Raw genomic sequence first — 24,004 nt, 5'->3', positions numbered from 1 at the left:
GTTAGATGTGGCCCTTACGGCTAAAGGGATCAGGGGGGTATGGAGAGAAGGCAGGAGTGGGGTACTGAAGTTGCATGATCAGCCATGATCATATTGAATGGTGGGGCAGGCTCGAAGGACCCAATGGCCTGCTCCTGCACCTATTTTCTATGTTTCTATGTCTCTAACTATGCTGTAATTGGGGCAGTGAGTGAGAGAGGGCATATTGACGGGGTTAATATTAGTGTCTGTATTTTAATACATCTCATACTTCGCACATGGAGCACTTGGGGATAATGAATCAATATTAATGGCTAAATATCGTAAAATATCTCTCTCTGTTTAAATTGGGGCAGAGAGTATAGAACGGAATGAGTATAAGGGTTAATATCACTTGTCTATATCTCATCGTTAGAGGCAGCAACTTGGAATCGAGGAAGACTTGTTTCCACTCTTAAAAACGAGGCCTAAGGTGGCTGAATAGTCCAATACGGGAGTCGCAGACCCTGTCACTGGGCGGGACAGATAGACGTTGAGGGAAGGGGAGGCAGGGACAGATAGACGATGAGGGAAAGGGGAGTGTGGGACAGATAGACGTTGAGGGAAGGGGAGGGTGGGACAGATAGACGTTGAGCGAAGGGGAGGGTGGGACAGATAGACGTTGAGGGAAGGGGAGGGTGGGACAGATAGACGTTGAGGGAAGGGGGAGGGTGGGACAGATAGACGTTGAGGGAAGGGGAGGGTGGGACAGATAGACGTTGAGGGAAAGGGGAGGGTGGGACAGATAGACGTTGAGGGAAGGGGAGGGTGGGACAGGTTTGCCGCACGCTCCTTCCGCTGCCTTGCGCTTGCTTTCTGCGTGCTCGCAATTGGCGACGAGACTCGAGGTGCTCGGCGCCCTCCCGGATGCACTACCACCACTTAGGGGCGGACTGGTCTTTGGGCCAGGGGGGACTCCCAGGTGTCGGGGCGGGTGTGTTGCACTTTATCAGGGGAGTGGGTGTGTCCCTTGCAGAACGTTTCCTCTGCCCACCTTGGGGCTCGCGCGCCCGCGCAGGAGTTCCGAGTCGAGCGCTCGCTTCGGGAGTCTGGTGTCTGGGGGGCGGGGGGGGAACATGCGGACAATATCTGAATATATTTACAGATAGATTTATATCAACGGAATGAGATCAATATCTGTCCATCAATCTATCTGTAAATACACCAACGGGGGAATGAGTCAGCGAGGGAACTATTCAGGGGCATAATATTACTCTTCTATATTGATAAAGCTCAAAATATATTAATTGGGGCACTTGGGATATTCCGGGGTCAATATTGATTTTTGAGCGTCTAAAATCCAGAGTTCCAAAATTCGGAATGTTTCGGAATCCAGACTCTCCCCCCGCCCGCCCTCCTCGGCTCCCCCGCTCTCCCCTCCCCCCACTAACCTCAGCTGGCCAACCCCACCAACCTCAGCCCAGGCAACGACGTTCCGGAATCCGGAAATCCCCCGGAATCCGGAGCGGCCTCTCCACCTGTACGTTTACTCGATCTAAAAATATCTTAAAACAGATCAATAGGCTGCAATTGGGGCAGTGAGAGAGAGAGAGAGAGAGAGAGAGAGGGGGGAGTAATCTGGGATTAAATATTCGTCGCCAACGATTAATATCTCTGTGACTGTATCGATTGGGGAACTTGGGATAATCGGGAAACAATATTTAATCTTTGTGTATTATTCCCTGTATGTACAAAAGCAGGGAAGTCTTGCTCCAGTTACACAGGGTATTGGTGAGGCCACACCTGGAGTACTGCGTGCACAGTTTTGCTCTCCGTATTTACCAAAGGACACACTTTGCTTTGGAGGCAGTTCAGAGAAGGTTCACTCGGTCGATTCCGGGGATGAGGGGGTTGACTTATGAGGAAAGGTTGAGGAGGTTGGGGCCTCTACTCATTGGAGTTCAGAAGAATGAGAGGTGATCTTATCGAAACGTATCAGATTATGAGGGGGGGGGCTCGACAAGGTGGATGCAGAGAGGATGTTCCCACTGATGGGGGAGACTAGAACTAGGGGGCATGGTCTTAGAATAAGGGGCCGCCCATTTAAAACTGAGATGAGGAGGAATTCCTTCTCTCAGAGGGTTGTAAATCTGTGGAACTCGCTGCCTCAGAGAGCTGTGGAAGCCGGGACATTGAATATATTTAAGACAGAGATAGACAGTTCCTTAACCGATAAGGGGGCGGGCAGGGAAGTGGAGCTGGGTCCATGATCGGATCAGGCCACGATGGTATTAAATGGCGGAGCAGGGCTCGAGGGGCCGAATGGCCCACTCCTGGCTCCTATTTCTGATGTGAGAATCCCAGTGGACCCAAACCCCCTTCCCTGCTCAGTGACCGAAGGGAGTTTGAGCAATCCTTCGATAAAGTACCACATGAGAGGTTACTGCGCAGGATAAAAGCTCGCGGGGTTTGGGGGTAATATATTAGCACGGATGGAGGATGGGCTCACTAACAGAGAACAGAGAGTCGGGACAACTGTTCATTCTCGGGTCGGCAATCAGTAACTAGTGGGGTGCCCCAGGGATCAATGCACCTGAATAAATGCTGCAAGAGGGCCCTGGGGCACTGAGGCCAAGTGGCTGGGGGTCAATATTACTGTTTGTACATTAATATGTCTCGAAATAGCTCCAAAACTCCCTCAATTGGGGCAGGATGGAGGGAGGGCATCAGTGAGGGCTTAATATTACTGCCCGTATATTAATATATCTCATATATAGCACTTGGGATCACCAGGCAGCAATATTAATGTTTTTCTTTGCATAGAGCTCGAAATATCTTAAAATTCCTCAATTTAAATTGAGGCAAGGTGTGAGGGAGGGTGACCTTCAAGGGTTAATATTACTGCCTGTATATTAATATATCTCATGTATAGCACTTGGGATCATCAGGAACCAATATTAATCTTTGTATATTAATATATACCTCAATACCGCCAACTCTCTCTCAATTGAGGCAAGGTGTGAGGGAGGGTGACCTTCAAGGGTTAATATTACTGCCGGTATATGAATATATCTCACTTGGGATAACCTGGGATCCATATGAATCTTTCTACATTCATATATCTCCGAAATAGCTCGCTGTGCTTCAATTGGGGCAGCCGGTGAGAAAGGACATCATCGAGGGGTTAATTTCTGACATATCAGGAGAGACTGGATCGACTGGGCTTATATTCGCTGGAGTTTAGAAGGATGAGAGGGGGATCTGATAGGAAACATGTCAAATTCTGACGGGACTGGACAGGTTTAGATGCGGGAAGAATGTTCCCGATGTTGGGGAAGTCCAGAACCAGGGCTCACACAGTCTAAGGATAAGGGGTCAGCCATTTAGGACCGAGATGAGGAGAAACTTCTTCACCCAGAGAATTGTGAACCTGTGGAATTCTCTACCACAGAAAGTTGTTGGGGGCCAGTTCGTTGGATATATTCAAAAGGGAGTTCGATGTGGTCCTTACGGCTAAAGGGATCAGGGGGGTATGGAGAGAAGGCAGGAGTGGGGTACTGAAGTTGCATGATCAGCCATGATCATATTGAATGGTGGGGCAGGCTCGAAGGACCCAATGGCCTGCTCCTGCACCTATTTTCTATGTTTCTATGTCTCTAACTATGCTGTAATTGGGGCAGTGAGTGAGAGAGGGCATATTGACGGGGTTAATATTAGTGTCTGTATTTTAATACATCTCATACTTCGCACATGGAGCACTTGGGGATAATGAGTCAATATTAATGTCTAAATATCGTAAAATATCTCTCTCTGTTTAAATTGGGGCAGAGAGTATATAACGGAATGAGTATAAGGGTTAATATCACTTGTCTACATCTCATCGTTAGAGGCAGCCCCTTGGAATCGAGGAAGACTTGTTTCCACTTTTAAAAACGAGGCCTAAGGTGGCTGAATAGTCCAATACGGGAGTCGCAGTCCCTGTCACGGGGTGGGACAGATAGACGTTGAGGGAAGGGGAGGGTGGGACAGATAGACGTTGAGGGAAGGGGAGGGTGGGACAGATAGACGTTGAGGGAAGGGGAGGGTTGGGACAGATAGACGTTGAGGGAAGGGGAGGGTGGGACAGATAGACGTTGAGGGAAGGGGAGGCTGGGACAGATAGACGTTGAGGGAAGGGGAGGGTGGGACAGATAGACGTTGAGGGAAGGGGAGGGTGGGACAGATAGACGTTGAGGGAAGGGGAGGGTGGGACAGATAGACGTTGAGGGAAGGGGAGGGTGGGACAGATAGACGTTGAGGGAAGGGGAGGGTGGGACAGATAGACGTTGAGGGAAAGGGGAGGGTGGGACAGATAGACGTTGAGGGAAGGGGAGGGTGGGACAGATAGACGTTGAGGGAAGGGGAGGGTGGGACAGATATATTAGCACGGATGGAGGATGGGCTCACTAACAGAAAACAGAGAGTCGGGACAACTGTTCATTCTCGGGTCGGCAATCAGTAACTAGTGGGGTGCCCCAGGGATCAGTGCACCTGAATAAATGCAGCAAGAGGGCCCTGGGGCACTGAGGCCAAGTGGCTGGGGGTCAATATTACTGTTCATACATTAATATTTCTCGAAATAGCTCCAAAACTCCCTCAATTGGGGCAGGGATGGAGGGAGGGCATCAGTGAGGGCTAAATATTACTGCCCGTATATTAATATATCTCATATATAGCACTTGCGATCACCAGGCAGCAATATTAATGTTTTTCTTTGCATCGAGCTCGAAATATCTTAAAATTCCTCAATTTGCTTAAATTGAGGCAAGGTGTGAGGGAGGGTGACCTTCAAGGGTTAATATTACTGCCGGTATATTAATATATCTCACTTGGGATAACCTGGGATCCATATGAATCTTTCTACATTCATATATCTCCGAAATAGCTCGCTGTGCTTCAATTGGGGCAGCCGGTGAGAAAGGACATCATCGAGGGGTTAATTTCTGACATATCAGGAGAGACTGGATCGACTGGGCTTATATTGGCCCAATGGCCTGCTCCTGCACCTATTTTCTATGTTTCTCTGTCTCTAACTATGCTGTAATTGGGGCAGTGAGTGAGAGAGGGCATATTGACGGGGTTAATATTAGTCTCTGTATTTTAATACATCTCATACTTCGCACATGGAGCACTTGGGGATAATGAGTCAATATTAATGTCTAAATATCGTAAAATATCTCTCTCTGTTTAAATTGGGGCAGAGAGTATATAACGGAATGAGTATAAGGGTTAATATCACTTGTCTATATCTCATCGTTAGAGGCAGCCCCTTGGAATCGAGGAAGACTTGTTTCCACTTTTAAAAACGAGGCCTAAGGTGGCTGAATAGTCCAATACGGGAGTCGCAGTCCCTGTCACGGGGTGGGACAGATAGACGTTGAGGGAAAGGGGACGGTGGGACAGAGAGACGTTGAGGGCAGGGGAGGGTGGGACAGATAGACGTTGAGGGAAGGGGAGGGTGGGACAGATAGACGTTGAGGGAAAGGGGAGGGTGGGACAGATAGACGTTGAGGGAAGGGGGAGGGTGGGACAGGTAGACATTGAGGGAAGGGGAGGGTGGGACAGATAGACGTTGAGGGAAAGGGGAGGGTGGGACAGATAGACGTTGAGGGAAGGGGAGGGTGGGACAGGTTTGCCGCACGCTCCTTCCGCTGCCTTGCGCTTGCTTTCTGCGTGCTCGCAATTGGCGACGAGACTCGAGGTGCTCGGCGCCCTCCCGGATGCACTTCCACCACTTAGGGGCGGACTGGTCTTTGGGCCAGGGGGGACTCCCAGGTGTCGGTGGTGGGGGGTGGGGTGTTGCACTTTATCAGGGGAGTGGGTGTGTCCCTTGCAGAACGTTTCCTCTGCCCACCTTGGGGCTCGCGCGCCCGTGCAGGAGTTCCGAGTCGAGCGCTCGCTTCGGGAGTCTGGTGTCTGGGGGGCGGGGGGGGGGAACATGCGGACAATATCTGAATATATTTACAGAGAGATTTATATCAACGGAATGAGATCAATATCTGTCCATCAATCGATCTGTAAATACATCAACGGGGGAATGAGTCAGCGAGGGAACTATTCAGGGGCATAATATTACTCTTCTATATTGATAAAGCTCAAAATATATTAATTGGGGCACTTGGGATATTCCGGGGTCAATATTGATTTTTGAGCGTCCAAAATCCAGAGTTCCAAACTTCGGAATGTTTCGGAATCCTGACTCTTCCCCCGCCCTCCTCGGCTCCCCCGCTCTCCCCCCCCACTAACCTCAGCTGGCCAACCCCACCAATCTCAGCCCAGGCAATGACGTTCCGGAATCCGGAAATCCCCCGGAATCCGGAGCGGCCTCTCCACCTGTACGTTTACTCGATCTCAAAATATCTTAAAACAGATCAATAGGCTGCAATTGGGGCAGTGAGAGAGAGAGAGAGAGAGAGAGAGGGGGGAGTAATCTGGGATTAAATATTCGTCGCCAACGATTAATATCTCTGTGACTGTATCGATTGGGGAACTTGGGATAATCGGGAAACAATATTTAATCTTTGTGTATTATTCCCTGTATGTACAAAAGCAGGGAAGTCTTGCTCCAGTTACACAGGGTATTGGTGAGGCCACACCTGGAGTACTGCGTGCACAGTTTTGCTCTCCGTATTTACCAAAGGACACACTTTGCTTTGGAGGCAGTTCAGAGAAGGTTCACTCGGTCGATTCCGGGGATGAGGGGGTTGACTTATGAGGAAAGGTTGAGGAGGTTGGGCCTCTACTCATTGGAGTTCAGAAGAATGAGAGGCGATCTTATCGAAACGTATCAGATTATGAGGGGGGGGCTCGACAAGGTGGATGCAGAGAGGATGTTCCCACTGATGGGGGAGACTAGAACTAGGGGGCATGGTCTTAGAATAAGGGGCCGCCCATTTAAAACTGAGATGAGGAGGAATTTCTTCTCTCAGAGGGTTGTAAATCTGTGGAACTCGCTGCCTCAGAGAGCTGTGGAAGCCGGGACATTGAATATATTTAAGACAGAGATAGACAGTTCCTTAACCGATAAGGGGGCGGGCAGGGAAGTGGAGCTGGGTCCATGATCGGATCAGGCCACGATGATATTAAATGGCGGGGCAGGGTTCGAGGGGCCGAATGGCCCACTCCTGGCTCCTATTTCTGATGTGAGAATCCCAGTGGACCCAAACCTCCTTCCCTGCTCAGTGACCGAAGGGAGTTTGAGCAATCCTTCGATAAAGTACCACATGAGAGGTTACTGCGCAGGATAAAAGCTTGCGGGGTTTGGGGGTAATATATTAGCACGGATGGAGGATGGGCTCACTAACAGAGAACAGAGAGTCGGGACAACTGTTCATTCTCGGGTCGGCAATCAGTAACTAGTGGGGTGCCCCAGGGATCAATGCACCTGAATAAATGCTGCAAGAGGGCCCTGGGGCACTGAGGCCAAGTGGCTGGGGGTCAATATTACTGTTTATACATTAATATGCCTCGAAATAGCTCCAAAACTCCCTCAATTGGGGCAGGGATGGAGGGAGGGCATCAGTGAGGGCTTAATATTACTGCCCGTATATTAATATATCTCATATATAGCACTTGCGATCACCAGGCAGCAATATTAATGTTTTTCTTTGCATCGAGCTCGAAATATCTTAAAATTCCTCAATTTGCTTAAATTGAGGCAAGGTGTGAGGGAGGGTGACCTTCAAGGGTTAATATTACTGCCTGTATATTAATATATCTCATGTATAGTACTTGGGATCATCAGGAACCAATATTAATCTTTGTATATTAATATATACCTCAATACCGCCAACTCTCTCTCAATTGAGGCAAGGTGTGAGGGAGGGTGACCTTCAAGGGTTAATATTACTGCCGGTATATTAATATATCTCACTTGGGATAACCTGGGATCCATATGAATCTTTCTACATTCATATATCTCCGAAATAGCTCGCTGTGCTTCAATTGGGGCAGCCGGTGAGAAAGGACATCATCAAGGGGTTAATTTCTGACATATCAGGAGAGACTGGATCGACTGGGCTTATATTCGCTGGAGTTTAGAAGGATGAGGGGGGGATCTGATAGGAAACATGTCAAATTCTGACGGGACTGGACAGGTTTAGATGCGGGAAGAATGTTCCCGATGTTGGGGAAGTCCAGAACCAGGGGCTCACAGTCTAAGGATAAGGGATAAGCCATTTAGGACCGAGATGAGGAGAAACTTCTTCACCCAGAGAATTGTGAACCTGTGGAATTCTCTACCACAGAAAGTTGTTGGGGGCCAGTTCGTTGGATATATTCAAAAGGGAGTTAGATGTGGCCCTTACGGCTAAAGGGATCAGGGGGGTATGGAGAGAAGGCAGGAGTGGGGTACTGAAGTTGCATGTTCAGCCATGATCATATTGAATGGTGGGGCAGGCTCGAAGGACCCAATGGCCTGCTCCTGCACCTATTTTCTATGTTTCTATGTCTCTAACTATGCTGTAATTGGGGCAGTGAGTGAGAGAGGGCATATCGACGGGGTTAATATTAGTGTCTGTATTTTAATACATCTCATACTTCGCACATGGAGCACTTGGGGACAATGAGTCAATATTAATGTCTAAATATCGTAAAATATCTCTCTCTGTTTAAATTGGGGCAGAGAGTATATAACGGAATGAGTATAAGTGTTAATATCACTTGTCTACATCTCATCGTTAGAGGCAGCCCCTTGGAATCGAGGAAGACTTGTTTCCACTCTTAAAAACGAGGCCTAAGATGGCTGAATAGTCCAATGTGGGAGTCGCAGCCCCTGTCACGGGGTGGGACAGATAGACGTTGAGGGAAAGGGGAGGGTGGGACAGATAGACGTTGAGGGAAGGGGAGGGTGGGACAGATAGACGTTGAGGGAAGGGGAGGGTGGGACAGATAGACGCTGAGGGAAGGGGAGGCTGGGACAGATAGACGTTGAGGGAAGGGGAGGGTGGGACAGATAGATGTTGAAGGAAAGGGGAGGGTGGGACAGATAGACGTTGAGGGAAGGGGAGGGTGGGACAGATAGACGTTGAGGGAAGGGGAGGGTGGGACAGATAGACGTTGAGGGAAGGGGAGGGTGGGACAGATAGACGTTGAGGGAAGGGGAGGGTGGGACAGATCAGACGTTGAGGGAAAGGGGAGGGTGGGACAGGTTTGCCGCACGCTCTTTCCGCTGCCTTGCGCTTGCTTTCTGCGTGCTCGCAATTGGCGACGAGACTCGAGGTGCTCGGCGCCCTCCCGGATGCACTTCCACCACTTAGGGGCGGACTGTTCTTTGGGCCAGGGGGGACTCCCAGGTGTCGGTGGGGGGGGTGTTGCACTTTATCAGGGGAGCGGGTGTGTCCCTTGCAGAACGTTTCCTCTGCCCCACCTTGGGGCTCGCGCGCCCGTGCAGGAGTTCCGAGTCGAGCGCTCGCTTCGGGAGTCTGGTGTCTGGGGGGTGGGAGGGGGGGGAACATGCGGACAATATCTGAATATATTTACAGATAGATTTATATCAACGGAATGAGATCAATATCTGTCCATCAATCTATCTGTAAATACACCAACGGGGGAATGAGTCAGCGAGGGAACTATTCAGGGGCATAATATTACTCTTCTATATTGATAAAGCTCAAAATATATTAATTGGGGCACTTGGGATATTCCGGGGTCAATATTGATTTTTGAGCGTCCAAAATCCAGAGTTCCAAAATTCGGAATGTTTCGGAATCCAGACTCTCCCCCCGCCCCCTTGTGAGACTTGTGTGGTGGGGGGAGGGGGTGTGTGCGGGGGTGGGGCGCGCGCGCGTCGGCCATTTGCATTGTCTCAACGCTCGCCCGTCTTCCTCCTCCCCCCTCCCCCCACCCCTTGCAGGGCCAGCGAGAGACACCGACCTCTCTCTCTCTCCGTGGGCTGTTCCCCCGCTCCTGCCCCCCTCCCCCCAACGCCCCCCCTCGGGAAGAAGAGGAGGAGGAGAAACAAAAGAGCAAGGGGGTCTGCGGGCAGGGGTGAGAGGTGGGGGGGTGCGAAAAGGAGGTTTGCTGGCAGAGGTGTGCGATCGTCGCCCCGCTCCCCCTCCCCCCGCAAAGAGACCGGCGCGTGACAAGCGACTCGACCCAGCGGCGACCAACAGCGACAACCGTGGGGCCCGGAACGGACGCCCCCCCACCCCCGGAGCAAGAAGCCTCGACGGACAATCCATCGACCCCCCCCTCTGCCTCGGACTATTTATCTCGCCACTCGCGACCCCCCCTTGCCGGCTGTGACGATCGCGAGGGAGAGAGAAGAAGGGCGGTAGACGTGGGTACTCCGTCGGAAGGCGGGAGGGAGAGGAGGGAGACGGCGCGGGCGGCTGGCGATGCGCGCGATCGGGTAGCGCCCCCACCCTCCCCCGCCCCGGGACGATGACGCGCCGGGCCCCGCTCCGCCGGGGGAGGCCCGGCCCGCCCGCCCCCCGCCGCCCCCACCGCTGCGGTGACTGCGGCAAGCGCTTCCCGGGCGCCTGGCCCCTCTGGCGTCACCGGGCCCTGCACCCGCCCCGCACGCCCTTCATCTGCTCCTCCTGCGGGCGGGGCTTCGGCTACTTCCCGCTGCTGGCCCGCCACCGCTGCCGGCCGCCGCCGTCGCCGCCGCAGACGCCGCCCGCCGGCGCGCCGGACCCGCGCGGCGACGCGCAGCGTTGCCGCTCCTGCGGCCTGGACTTTGCCCTGCCCGAGCTGCTGGCCCGCCACTCCTGCGAGCGCCAGCGCCCGTACCTGTGCCCGCTGTGCCCCAAGCGCTTCGCCACGCCCTGGTACCTCCAGAAGCACCGGCGCCGTCACGGGCGGCCCTCGGCCTTCGCCTGCCCCCAGTGCGGCAAGTCCTTCAAGGAGCGCTACGAGCTGGCCCGCCACGCCCTGGTCCACGACCCCTCCCGACCCTACCGCTGCGACGCCTGCCCCCGCCGCTTCGCCCGGCCCCGGGGCCTGGCCTGCCACCGCCGGGCCGAGCACGGGCCCCCGCCCCGCCGCCCCTTCCGCTGCCGGGCCTGCGGCAAGGGCTACAGCCGCTCGGCCCACCTCCTGCGGCACCAGTACTCGCACACCGGCGAGCGGCCGTACCCGTGCCCCGAGTGCCTGCGGGCCTTCCGCGACCCCGGCACGCTCCGCCGTCACCGGCGCACCCACCAGAGGGCGCCGGTGGCAGCCTCCGCCGAATTGATCGCTCCCTCGTCGCCAACGTTGACGTCATTGGCCTCGTCGCCAACGTTGACGTCATTGGCCTCGTCGCCAACGTTGACGTCATTGGCCTCGTCGCCAACGTTGACGTCATTGGCCTCGTCGCCAAAGTTGACGTCATTGGCCTCGTCGCCAACGTTGACGCCATTGGCCTCGTCGCCAACGTTGACGCCATTGGCCTCGTCGCCAACATTGACGACAACGTTGACATCATGGGCCTCGTCGCCAACGTTGACGACAACGTTGACATCATGGGCCTCGTCGCCAATGTTGACGCCGACCTCGCTCGGGCCCGCCCCGCCCTGCCCGGCCCCCGGCCCGACAACGGCGGCCAACGCGGACGGGCCCGCCCCCCTCCCCGAGCGCCCCAAGTGCGCCGTGTGCGGCAAGTCCTTCTGCGACCCCCAGGCCCTCTCCCGCCACCACCTGGCGGGCCACGCCGGCCAGGGCCCCTTCTCCTGCCCGCTGTGCCGGCTGACCTTCGAGGGGGCGGCCGAGCTCCAGGAGCACGCCTCCTCCTCCGCCGCCTCCTCGTCGCCGTTGCACCGGGGAGGAACGGGGGTGGCCCTGCACCCGCCGCTGCCCGCCCCCTTCCGCTGCGCCCAGTGCGGCCGCCGGTACAGCCGGGCCTCCCACCTCCTCCGCCACCAGCGCAGCCACACCGACGAGCGGCCCTTCGCCTGCCCGGCCTGCGGCAAGGGCTTCGTCAACTCCTACGAGCTGCTCCGCCACCGGTTGACTCACACCGACGAGGCACCCTTCCCCTGCCCCCGCTGCGACAAGCGCTTCAAGCGGCCCCACTACCTGGCCCAGCACCTGCGCACCCACACCGACCAGACCCCCTACCCGTGCCCGCTGTGCCCCAAGCGCTTCAAGACCGCCTCCTACCTGCTCAAGCACCGGGGGCGCCACCTGCCCGACCCGCCGCGGCACGCTTGCCCGCACTGCGACAAGGGCTTCCGCTACCCCTACGAGCTGGCCCGCCACCTGCGGGCCCACTCGGACCGGGCCCCCTACCCCTGCCCCTCCTGCCCCCGCCGCTTCAAGAGCGGGCGGGACCGCGACCACCACGCCCGCCTCCACACGGGCGAGCGGCCCTACGTCTGCGGCCAGTGCGGCAAGGGCTTCACCCGCCCGTCGCTGCTGGGCCGGCACCGGCGCACCCACTCGCCGCTGCGCCCCCACGCCTGCCCCCGCTGCGGCCGGGCCTTCAAGGCCCCCGGGGGGCTGAGGGGCCACCGGGCCCGGCACTGCCGGGGGGGGCCGCCGACGCCGGAGGCCGGGGAGCAGCATGCGCAGAGCCGGCAACTTCCACATAGCTCAGAGAATGCGCATGCGCAGAGCCGGCAACTCCCGCAGGGCTCGGAGAATGCGCATGCGCAGAGCCGGCAACTACCACATAGCTCGGAAAATGCGCATGCGCAGAGCCAGCAACTTCCACATAGCTCAGAGAATGCGCATGCGCAGAGCCGGCAGCTGCCGCAGGGCTCGGAGAATGCGCATACGCAGAGCCGGCAGCTGCCGCAGGGCTCGGAGAATGCGCATGCGCAGAGCCGGCAACTACCACATAGCTCGGAAAATGCGCATGCGCAGAGCCAGCAACTACCGCATTGCTCGGAGAATGTGCATGCGCAGAGCCGGCAGCAGCCGCAGGGCTCGGAGAATGCGCATGCGCAGAGCCGGCAACTAGCACATTGCTCGGAAAATGCGCATGCGCAGAGCAGGCAACTACCACATTGCTCGGAAAATGCGTATGCGCAGAACCGGCAACTACCACAGGCCCAAGGCCTCAAACTCCCACAGGGCTTAGAGGAGGCGCATGCGCAGAACCGCGAACCCCCGCAGGCCCAAGGCCTGGAACTCCCGCAGGGCTACGAGGCCCCGTATGCTGACATCCGCCAACCCCCGGAGGCCAGCACCTCGGACGCCCCCCTCCCTGCGCGGGCGGCCAGCCCGGACGCCCCTGCCGTCCCCCGCCCCTACGACTGCGCCCTGTGCGGCCGCGACTTTGGCCGGCTGGTGGAGCTGCTCGGCCACCGTTGCCGTCGCCCGGCCCAGCACCAGCCCGCCTTTCCCTGCCCCCACTGCCCCGAGGCTTTTGCCCGGGCCTTTGAGCTGGCCTGTCACCTCCCCCGCCACGCGGCCGACCGGGCCCTGCCCTGTCCCCGCTGACCGAGGGGGGGGGGGCTGCGGTGGGGGCTTAACCCCCTCCCCCCACCCACGGGAGGGCGGGGGAGGGGTTGGGGTAAGAGTGGGCGGGGCTGGTATCCGGTCGTTGCTGGGCAGGTCGAGGGGGTCTTGTGGGAACTTGGTCCCAACTCCCCTCCCCCTCCGTCCCCTCTCCTCCCCTCCCCCTCCGTCCCCTCTCCTCCCCTCCCCCGCCGTTCCCTCTCCCCTCCCCCTACTGCACGTTGCAAACACTGAATTATCCCTCGATCGCGGACCGCACAGCTCCTCCGCCTCCCCGCACCCCCACAAGCCCCTCGTGCCGCGCGGCGGGCTATTCGACTGCGGCGTGCATCGCCGCCCGCTCCCCACCTCCCCTGAAGAGGGCGCCGTTTGCAAGCTGGGGACGGGGTGGGGGGTCTGGTGGGGGGAGGAGGTCAAGCGGACTCCTGACCCCTTCGAACTCGACCCCTCCCCCGCCCGTGCTCACCTTCGCCCTCTTCTCCCCTACCCCGTCCCTCACAAATCCCATCTCAAGGCAAACACCAATCAGATCACCTCGTGCTCCTTACCCCCACACCCCACTGCCCCGACGGGTACAGAGAGCCCCGCTCTCGCACACGCCCCGCACAGGCGCGCGGACCGGGGGCGTGAGACGATACGAGCTTTCCTGCTCCCGACCTCCGGAAGGCTCACGTGTGGGTAGGGAGGGGAGGGGCAAGGCCACACGTGTTTTCCCCCCCACCCTCTCCCCACACACACACACACATCCCTCCGCCCACCCCCTCCCTCCCTCCGCGCTGGGGAGGGCGGAGAAACAACGTCTCAACCGTGGGCCTGATGCCCCTCCAGTCGAATAGCCCGCACCCGCGGGTTCGCGCCTGGGAACAGGGGGCCGGGCGTGGGAAGCGGGTTGAAATCCGGAGCGCGGAATGCGAGATGGCGGGGTGAGGGGTGAGAGGGAGACCCGAGTCAGCTCTCGATCGAAGGTCTCCTCCTGAAAAATGTCTGCTGTTGTATGTGATGGTCGCTCTGTCTCTCCACTCCCTCTCTCACTTTCCCTCTCCCTCTCCCTCCCTCCCTCTCTCTCTCCCTCTCTCTCTCCCTCCCTCTCTCTCTCTCCCTCCCTCTCCCTCTCCCTCTCCCTCTCCCTCTCCCTCTCCCTCTCCTTCTCTCTCTCTCTCTCCCTCCCTCTCCCTCTCCCTCTCGCTCTCCCTCTGTCCCTCTCCCTCTCTCCCTCTCTCTCCCTCTCCCTCTCCCTCTCTCCCTCTCCCTCTCTCTCCCTCTCCCTCTCCCTCTGTCCCTCTCCCTCTCTCTCCCTCCCTCTCTCTCCCTCTCCCTCTCTCCCTCTCTCTCCCTCCCTCTCCCTCTCCCTCTCCCTCTCTCTCTCCCTCCCTCTCTCCCTCTCCCTCTCCCTCTCCCTCTCTCTCTCTCTCCCTCTCCCTCTCCCTCTCCCTCTCCCTCTCCCTCTCTCCCTCTCCCTCTCCCTCTCCCTCTCTCCCTCTCCCTCTCTCCCCCACTCCCTCCCCCTCTGCTACCGCTGTACAAACCTGCTGTGACCAATAAAAAGATGGTTTTCTGCCCCCACTCTGACCCCGATGGGGAGCGTTATGTTTGTGTGCTGCATTTCCCCACATTGCCTGGTGAGCTGAATGGAGCCTCTGGTTGCGAGAGAAGAAGGAAGCGATTATTTAAACGGAGAAAGATTACAAAGTGCGGCAGTACAGCGGGACCTGGGGGTTACTTGTACATGAAACACAAAAGGTTAGTACGCAGGTACAGCAAGTGATCAGGAAGGGCCAATGGTATCTTGGTCTTTATTGCAAAGGGGGATGGAGTATAAAAGCAGGGAAGTCTTGCTCCAGTTACACAGGGTATTGGTGAGGCCACACCTGGAGTACTGCGTGCACAGTTTTGCTCTCCGTATTTACCAAAGGACACACTTTGCTTTGGAGGCAGTTCAGAGAAGGTTCACTCGGTCGATTCCGGGGATGAGGGGGTTGACTTATGAGGAAAGGTTGAGGAGGTTGGGCCTCTACTCATTGGAGTTCAGAAGAATGAGAGGTGATCTTATCGAAACATATCAGATTATGAGGGGGGCTCTACAAGGTGGATGCAGAGAGGATGTTCCCACTGATGGGGGAGACTAGAACTAGGGGGCATGGTCTTAGAATAAGGGGCCGCCCATTTAAAACTGAGATGAGGAGGAATTTCTTCTCTCTGAGGGTTGTAAATCTGTGGAACTCGCTGCCTCAGAGAGCTGTGGAAGCCGGGACATTGAATATATTTAAGACAGAGATAGACAGTTTCTTAACCGATAAGGGGGCGGGCAGGTAAGTGGAGCTGGGTCCATGATCGGATCAGGCCACGATGGTATTAAATGGCGGAGCAGGGCTCGAGGGGCCGAATGGCCCACTCCTGGCTCCTATTTCTGATGTGAGAATCCCAGTGGACCCAAACCTCCTTCCCTGCTCAGTGACCGAAGGGAGTTTGAGCAATCCTTCGATAAAGTACCACATGAGAGGTTACTGCGCAGGATAAAAGCTCGCGGGGTTTGGGGGTAATATATTAGCACGGATGGAGGATGGGCTCACTAACAGAGAACAGAGAGTCGGGACAACTGTTCATTCTCGGGTCGGCAATCAGTAACTAGTGTGGTGCTCCAGGGATCAATGCACCTGAATAAATGCTGCAAGAGGGCCCTGGGGCACTGAGGCCAAGTGGCTGGGGGTCAATATTACTGTTTGTACATTAATATGTCTCGAAATAGCTCCAAAACTCCCTCAATTGGGGCAGGGATGGAGGGAGGGCATCAGTGAGGGCTTAATATTACTGCCCGTATATTAATATATCTCATATATAGCACTTGCGATCACCAGGCAGCAATATTAATGTTTTTCTTTGAATAGAGCTCGAAATATCTTAAAATTCCTCAATTTGCTTAAATTGAGGCAAGGTGTGAGGGAGGGTGACCTTCAAGGGTTAATATTACTGCCTGTATATTAATATATCTCATGTATAGCACTTGGGATCATCAGGAACCAATATTAATCTTTGTATATTAATATATACCTCAATACCGCCAACTCTCTCTCAATTGAGGCAAGGTGTGAGGGAGGGTGACCTTCAAGGGTTAATATTACTGCCGGTATATTAATATATCTCACTTGGGATAACCTGGGATCCATATGAATCTTTCTACATTCATATATCTCCGAAATAGCTCGCTGTGCTTCAATTGGGGCAGCCGGTGAGAAAGGACATCATCGAGGGGTTAATTTCTGACATATCAGGAGAGACTGGATCGACTGGGCTTATATTCGCTGGAGTTTAGAAGGATGAGAGGGGGATCTGATAGGAAACATGTCAAATTCTGACGGGACTGGACAGGTTTAGATGCGGGAAGAATGTTCCCGATGTTGGGGAAGTCCAGAACCAGGGGCTCACACAGTCTAAGGATAAGGGATAAGCCATTTAGGACCCAGATGAGGAGAAACTTCTTCACCCAGAGAATTGTGAACCTGTGGAATTCTCTACCACAGAAAGTGGATGCATTGGTGGTCATTTTCCAACATTCGATAGACTCTGGATCAGTTCCTATGGACTGGAGGGTAGTTAATGTAACCCCACTTTTAAAAAAGGAGGGAGATAGAAAATGGGTAATTATAGACCGGTTAGCCTGACATCAGTAGTGGGGAAAATGTTGGAATCAATTATTAAAGATGTAATAGCAGCGCATTTGGAAAGCAGTGACAGGATCGGTCCAAGTCAGCATGGATTTATGAAAGGGGAAATCAGGCTTGAAAGATCTTCTGGGATTTTTTGAGGATGTAACTAGTAGAGTGGACAAGGGAGAACCAGTGGATGTGGTGTATTTGGACTGACAAAAGGCTTTTGACAAGGTCCCACACAAGAGATTGGTGTGCAAAATTAAAGCACAAGGTATTGGGGGTAATGTACAGACGGGGATAGAGAACTGGTAGGCAGACAGGAAGCAGAGAGTCGGGATAAACGGGTCCTTTTCAGAACGGCAGGCAGTGACTAGTGGGGTACCGCAGGGATCAGTGCTGGGACCCCAGCTATTTACAATATACATTAATGATTTAGACGAGGGAATTGAGTGTAATATCTCCAAGTTTGCAGATGACACTAAGCTGGGTGGCGGTGTGAGCTGTGAGGAGGATGCTAAGAGGCTGCAGAGTGACTTGGACAGGTTAGGTGAGTGGGGCAAATGCATGGCAGATGCAGTATAATGTGGATAAATGTGAGGTTATCCACTTTGGGGGCAAAAACAGGAAGGCAGAATATTATCTGAATGGTGACAGATTAGGAAAAGGGGAGGTGCAACGAGACCTGGGTGTCATGGGACATCAGTCATTGAAAGTTGGCCATGCAGGTACAGCAGGGGGTGAAGAAGGCAAATGGTATGTTGGCCTTCATAGCGAGAGGATTTGAGTATAGGAGCAGGGAGGTCTTACTGCAGTTGTACAGGGCCTTGGTGAGGCCACACCTGGAATATTGTGTTCAGTTTTGGTCTCCTAATCTGAGGAAGGACATTCTTGCTATTGAGGGAGTGCAGCGAAGGTTCACCAGACTGATTCCCGGGATGGCAGGACTGACATATGAAGAAAGACTGGATCGACTGGGCTTATATTCACTGGAGTTGAGAAGAATGAGAGGGGATCTCATAGAAACATATAAAATTCTGACGGGACTGGACAGGTTAGATGCGGGAAGAATGTTCCCGATGTTGGGGAAGTCCAGAACCAGGGGCTCACACAGTCTAAGGATAAGGGGTAAGTCATTTAGGACCGAGATGAGGAGAAACTTCTTCACCCAGAGAATTGTGAACCTGTGGAATTCTCTACCACAGAAAGTTGTTGGGGGCCAGTTCGTCGGATATATTCAAAAGGGAGTTAGATGTGGCCCTTACGGCTAAAGGGATCAGGGGGGTATGGAGAGAAGGCAGGAGTGGGGTACTGAAGTTGCATGTTCAGCCGTGATCATATTGAATGGTGGGGCAGGCTCGAAGGGCCCAATGGCGGGGGGCAGGCTCGAAGGACCCAATGGCCTGCTCCTGCACCTATTTTCTATGTTTCTATGTCTCTAACTATGCTGTAATTGGGGCAGTGAGTGAGAGAGGGCATATTGACGGGGTTAATGTTAGTCTCTGTATTTTAATACATCTCATACTTCGCACATGGAGCACTTGGGGATAATGAGTCAATATTAATGTCTAAATATCGTAAAATATCTCTCTCTGTTTAAATTGGGGCAGAGAGTATATAACGGAATGAGTATAAGGGTTAATATCACTTGTCTACATCTCATCGTTAGAGGCAGCCCCTTGGAATCGAGGAAGACTTGTTTCCACTCTTAAAAACGAGGCTTAAGGTGGCTGAATAGTCCAATACGGGAGTCGCAGTCCCTGTCACGGGGTGGGACAGATAGACGTTGAGGGAAAGGGGAGGGTGGGACAGAGAGACGTTGAGGGAAGGGGAGGGTGGGACAGATAGACGTTGAGGGAAAGGGGAGGGTGGGACAGATAGACGTTGAGGGAAAGGGGAGGGTGGGACAGATAGACGTTGAGGGAAAGGGGAGGGTGGGACAGATAGACGTTGAAGGAAAGGGGAGGGTGGGACAGATAGACGTTGAGGGAAAGGGGAGGGTGGGACAGGTTTGCCGCACGCTCCTTCCGCTGCCTTGCGCTTGCTTTCTGCGTGCTCGCAATTGGCGACGAGACTCGAGGTGCTCGGCGCCCTCCCGGATGCACTTCCACCACTTAGGGGCGGACTGGTCTTTGGGCCAGGGGGGACTCCCAGGTGTCGGTGGGGGGGGCGGGGGTGTTGCACTTTATGAGGGGAGTGGGTGTGTCCCTTGCAGAACGTTTCCTCTGCCCACCTTGGGGCTCGCGCGCCCGTGCAGGAGTTCCGAGTCGAGCGCTCGCTTCGGGAGTCTGGTGTCTGGGGGGCGGGGGAGGGGAACATGCGGACAATATCTGAATATATTTACAGATAGATTTATATCAACGGAATGAGATCAATATCTGTCCATCAATCTATCTGTAAATACATCAACGGGGGAATGAGTCAGCGAGGGAACTATTCAGGGGCATAATATTACTCTTCTATATTGATAAAGCTCAAAATATATTAATTGGGGCACTTGGGATATTCCGGGGTCAATATTGATTTTTGAGCGTCTAAAATCCAGAGTTCCAAAATTCGGAATGTTTCGGAATCCAGACTCCCCCCCCCCCCCCTTGTGAGACTTGTGTGGTGGGGGGAGGGGGCGTGTGCGGGGGTGGGGAGCGCGCGCGTCGGCCATTTGCATTGTCTCAACGCTCGCCCGTCTTCCTCCTCCCCCCCCCCCCCACCCCTTGCAGGGCCAGCGAGAGACACCGACCTCTCTCTCTCTCCGTGGGCTGTTCCCCCGCTCCTGCCCCCCTCCCCCCAACGCCCCCCCTCGGGAAGAAGAAGAGGAGGAGAAACAAAAGAGCAAGGGGGTCTGCGGGCAGGGGTGAGAGGTGGGGGGGTGCGAAAAGGAGGTTTGCTGGCAGAGGTGTGCGATCGTCGCCCCGCTCCCCCTCCCCCCGCAAAGAGACCGGCGCGTGACAAGCGACTCGACCCAGCGGCGACCAACAGCGACAACCGTGGGGCCCGGAACGGACGCCCCCCCACCCCCGGAGCAAGAAGCCTCGACGGACAATCCATCGACCCCCCCCTCTGCCTCGGACTATTTATCTCGCCACTCGCGACCCCCCCTTGCCGGCTGTGACGATCGCGAGGGAGAGAGAAGAAGGGCGGTAGACGTGGGTACTCCGTCGGAAGGCGGGAGGGAGAGGAGGGAGACGGCGCGGGCGGCTGGCGATGCGCGCGATCGGGTAGCGCCCCCACCCTCCCCCGCCCCGGGACGATGACGCGCCGGGCCCCGCTCCGCCGGGGGAGGCCCGGCCCGCCCGCCCCCCGCCGCCCCCACCGCTGCGGTGACTGCGGCAAGCGCTTCCCGGGCGCCTGGCCCCTCTGGCGTCACCGGGCCCTGCACCCGCCCCGCACGCCCTTCATCTGCTCCTCCTGCGGGCGGGGCTTCGGCTACTTCCCGCTGCTGGCCCGCCACCGCTGCCGGCCGCCGCCGTCGCCGCCGCAGACGCCGCCCGCCGGCGCGCCGGACCCGCGCGGCGACGCGCAGCGTTGCCGCTCCTGCGGCCTGGACTTTGCCCTGCCCGAGCTGCTGGCCCGCCACTCCTGCGAGCGCCAGCGCCCGTACCTGTGCCCGCTGTGCCCCAAGCGCTTCGCCACGCCCTGGTACCTCCAGAAGCACCGGCGCCGTCACGGGCGGCCCTCGGCCTTCGCCTGCCCCCAGTGCGGCAAGTCCTTCAAGGAGCGCTACGAGCTGGCCCGCCACGCCCTGGTCCACGACCCCTCCCGCCCCTACCGCTGCGACGCCTGCCCCCGCCGCTTCGCCCGGCCCCGGGGCCTGGCCTGCCACCGCCGGGCCGAGCACGGGCCCCCGCCCCGCCGCCCCTTCCGCTGCCGGGCCTGCGGCAAGGGCTACAGCCGCTCGGCCCACCTCCTGCGGCACCAGTACTCGCACACCGGCGAGCGGCCGTACCCGTGCCCCGAGTGCCTGCGGGCCTTCCGCGACCCCGGCACGCTCCGCCGTCACCGGCGCACCCACCAGAGGGCGCCGGTGGCGGCCTCCGCCGCATTGATCGCTCCCTCGTCGCCAACGTTGACGTCATTGGCCTCGTTGCCAACGTTGACGCCATTGGCCTCGTCGCCAACGTTGACGTCATTGGCCTCGTCGCCAACGTTGACGCCATTGGCCTCGTCGCCAACATTGACGACAACGTTGACGTCATTGGCCTCGTCGCCAACGTTGACGTCATTGGCCTCGTCGCCAACGTTGACGCCATTGGCCTCGTTGCCAACGTTGACGCCATTGGCCTCGTCGCCAACGTTGACGCCATTGGCCTCGTCGCCAACGTTGACGTCATTGGCCTCGTCGCCAACGTTGACGCCATTGGCCTCGTCGCCAACATTGACGACAACGTTGACATCATGGGCCTCGTCGCCAATGTTGACGCCGACCTCGCTCGGGCCCGCCCCGCCCTGCCCGGCCCCCGGCCCGACAACGGCGGCCAACGCGGACGGGCCCGCCCCCCTCCCCGAGCGCCCCAAGTGCGCCGTGTGCGGCAAGTCCTTCTGCGACCCCCAGGCCCTCTCCCGCCACCACCTGGCGGGCCACGCCGGCCAGGGCCCCTTCTCCTGCCCGCTGTGCCGGCTGACCTTCGAGGGGGCGGCCGAGCTCCAGGAGCACGCCTCCTCCTCCGCCGCCTCCTCGTCGCCGTTGCACCGGGGAGGAACGGGGGTGGCCCTGCACCCGCCGCTGCCCGCCCCCTTCCGCTGCGCCCAGTGCGGCCGCCGGTACAGCCGGGCCTCCCACCTCCTCCGCCACCAGCGCAGCCACACCGACGAGCGGCCCTTCGCCTGCCCGGCCTGCGGCAAGGGCTTCGTCAACTCCTACGAGCTGCTCCGCCACCGGTTGACTCACACCGACGAGGCCCCCTTCCCCTGCCCCCGCTGCGACAAGCGCTTCAAGCGGCCCCACTACCTGGCCCAGCACCTGCGCACCCACACCGACCAGACCCCCTACCCGTGCCCGCTGTGCCCCAAGCGCTTCAAGACCGCCTCCTACCTGCTCAAGCACCGGGGGCGCCACCTGCCCGACCCGCCGCGGCACGCTTGCCCGCACTGCGACAAGGGCTTCCGCTACCCCTACGAGCTGGCCCGCCACCTGCGGGCCCACTCGGACCGGGCCCCCTACCCCTGCCCCTCCTGCCCCCGCCGCTTCAAGAGCGGGCGGGACCGCGACCACCACGCCCGCCTCCACACGGGCGAGCGGCCCTACGTCTGCGGCCAGTGCGGCAAGGGCTTCACCCGCCCGTCGCTGCTGGGCCGGCACCGGCGCACCCACTCGCCGCTGCGCCCCCACGCCTGCCCCCGCTGCGGCCGGGCCTTCAAGGCCCCCGGGGGGCTGAGGGGCCACCGGGCCAGGCACTGCCGGGGGGGGCCACCGACGCCGGAGGCCGGGGAGCAGCATGGGCAGAGCCGGCAACTGCCGCAGGGCTCGGAGAATGCGCATGCGCAGAGCCGGCAACTACCACATAGCTCGGAAAATGCGCATGCGCAGAGCCAGCAACTACCGCATTGCTCGGAGAATGTGCATGCGCAGAGCCGGCAGCAGCCGCAGGGCTCGGAGAATGCGCATGCGCAGAGGCGGCAACTTCCACATAGCTCGGAGAATGCGCATGCGCAGAGCCGGCAACTAGCACATTGCTCGGAAAATGCGCATGCGCAGAGCCGGCAACTAGCACATTGCTCGGAAAATGCGTATGCGCAGAACCGGCAACTACCACAGGCCCAAGGCCTCAAACTCCCACAGGGCTTAGAGGAGGCGCATGCGCAGAACCGCGAACCCCCACAGGCCCAAGGCCTGGAACTCCCGCAGGGCTACGAGGCCCCGTATGCTGACATCCGCCAACCCCCGGAGGCCAGCACCTCGGACGCCCCCCTCCCTGCGCGGGCGGCCAGCCCGGACGCCCACGCCGCCCGCCGCCCCTACGACTGTGCCCTGTGCGGCCGCGACTTTGGCCGGCTGGTGGAGCTGCTCGGCCACCGTTGCCGTCGCCCGGCCCAGCACCAGCCCGCCTTTCCCTGCCCCCACTGCCCCGAGGCTTTTGCCCGGGCCTTTGAGCTGGCCTGTCACCTCCCCCGCCACGCGGCCGACCGGGCCCTGCCCTGTCCCCGCTGACCGAGGGGGGGGGGGCTGCGGTGGGGGCTTAACCCCCTCCCCCCACCCACGGGAGGGCGGGGGAGGGGTTGGGTTAAGAGTGGGCGGGGCTGGTATCCGGTCGTTGCTGGGCAGGTCGAGGGGGTCTTGTGGGAACTTGGTCCCAACTCCCCTCCCCCTCCGTCCCCTCTCCTCCCCTCCCCCTCCGTCCCCTCTCCTCCCCTCCCCCGCCGTTCCCTCTCCCCTCCCCCTACTGCACGTTGCAAACACTGAATTATCCCTCGATCGCGGACCGCACAGCTCCTCCGCCTCCCCGCACCCCCACAAGCCCCTCGTGCCGCGCGGCGGGCTATTCGACTGCGGCGTGCATCGCCGCCCGCTCCCCACCTCCCCTGAAGAGGGCGCCGTTTGCAAGCTGGGGACGGGGTGGGGGGTGTGGTGGGGGGAGGAGGTCAAGCGGACTCCTGACCCCTTCGAACTCGACCCCTCCCCCGCCCGTGCTCACCTTCGCCCTCTTCTCCCCCACCCCGTCCCTCACAAATCCCATCTCAAGGCAAACACCAATCAGATCACCTCGTGCTCCTTACCCCCACACCCCACTGCCCCGACGGGTACAGAGAGCCCCGCTCTCGCACACGCCCCGCACAGGCGCGCGGACCGGGGGCGTGAGACGATACGAGCTTTAGTGCTCCCTACCTCCGGAAGGCTCACGGGTGGGTGGGGAGGGGAGGGGCAAGGCCACACGTGTTTCCCCCCCCCCCCACCCTCTCCCCACACACACACACATCCCTCCGCCCACCCCCTCCCTCCCTCCGCGCTGGGGAGGGCGGAGAAACAACGTCTCAACCGTGGG

The 24,004-nt window shown here is 57.9% G+C and overlaps 2 protein-coding genes across 2 annotated transcripts; both read left to right on the top strand.

The window, feature by feature from the left end:
• The first annotated feature begins 10,380 nt into the window (after nt 1–10,380).
• Nucleotides 10,381–13,365, top strand: LOC139254785 (zinc finger protein 271-like). Its single transcript, XM_070873808.1, has one exon. The coding sequence runs from the start codon at nt 10,381–10,383 to the stop codon at nt 13,363–13,365; it is 2,985 nt and encodes a 994-aa protein (XP_070729909.1).
• Nucleotides 13,366–20,274: 6,909 nt separating this feature from the next.
• Nucleotides 20,275–23,172, top strand: LOC139254783 (zinc finger protein 271-like). Its single transcript, XM_070873805.1, has one exon. It carries the CDS (start codon nt 20,275–20,277, stop codon nt 23,170–23,172), a length of 2,898 nt encoding a protein of 965 aa, XP_070729906.1.
• Nucleotides 23,173–24,004: the final 832 nt, after the last annotated feature.

The sequence above is a fragment of the Pristiophorus japonicus genome, unplaced genomic scaffold, assembly GCF_044704955.1.
Source record: "Pristiophorus japonicus isolate sPriJap1 unplaced genomic scaffold, sPriJap1.hap1 HAP1_SCAFFOLD_576, whole genome shotgun sequence".
NCBI lineage: Eukaryota > Metazoa > Chordata > Chondrichthyes > Pristiophoridae > Pristiophorus > Pristiophorus japonicus.
This window is presented reverse-complemented; position numbering and strand designations above follow the sequence as displayed.

Coding starts and splice junctions, on each gene's coding strand:
- LOC139254783 (XM_070873805.1), top strand. CDS start 20,275: ATGACGCGCCGGGCCCCGCTCCGCCGGGGGAGGCCCGGCCCGCCCGCC.
- LOC139254785 (XM_070873808.1), top strand. CDS start 10,381: ATGACGCGCCGGGCCCCGCTCCGCCGGGGGAGGCCCGGCCCGCCCGCC.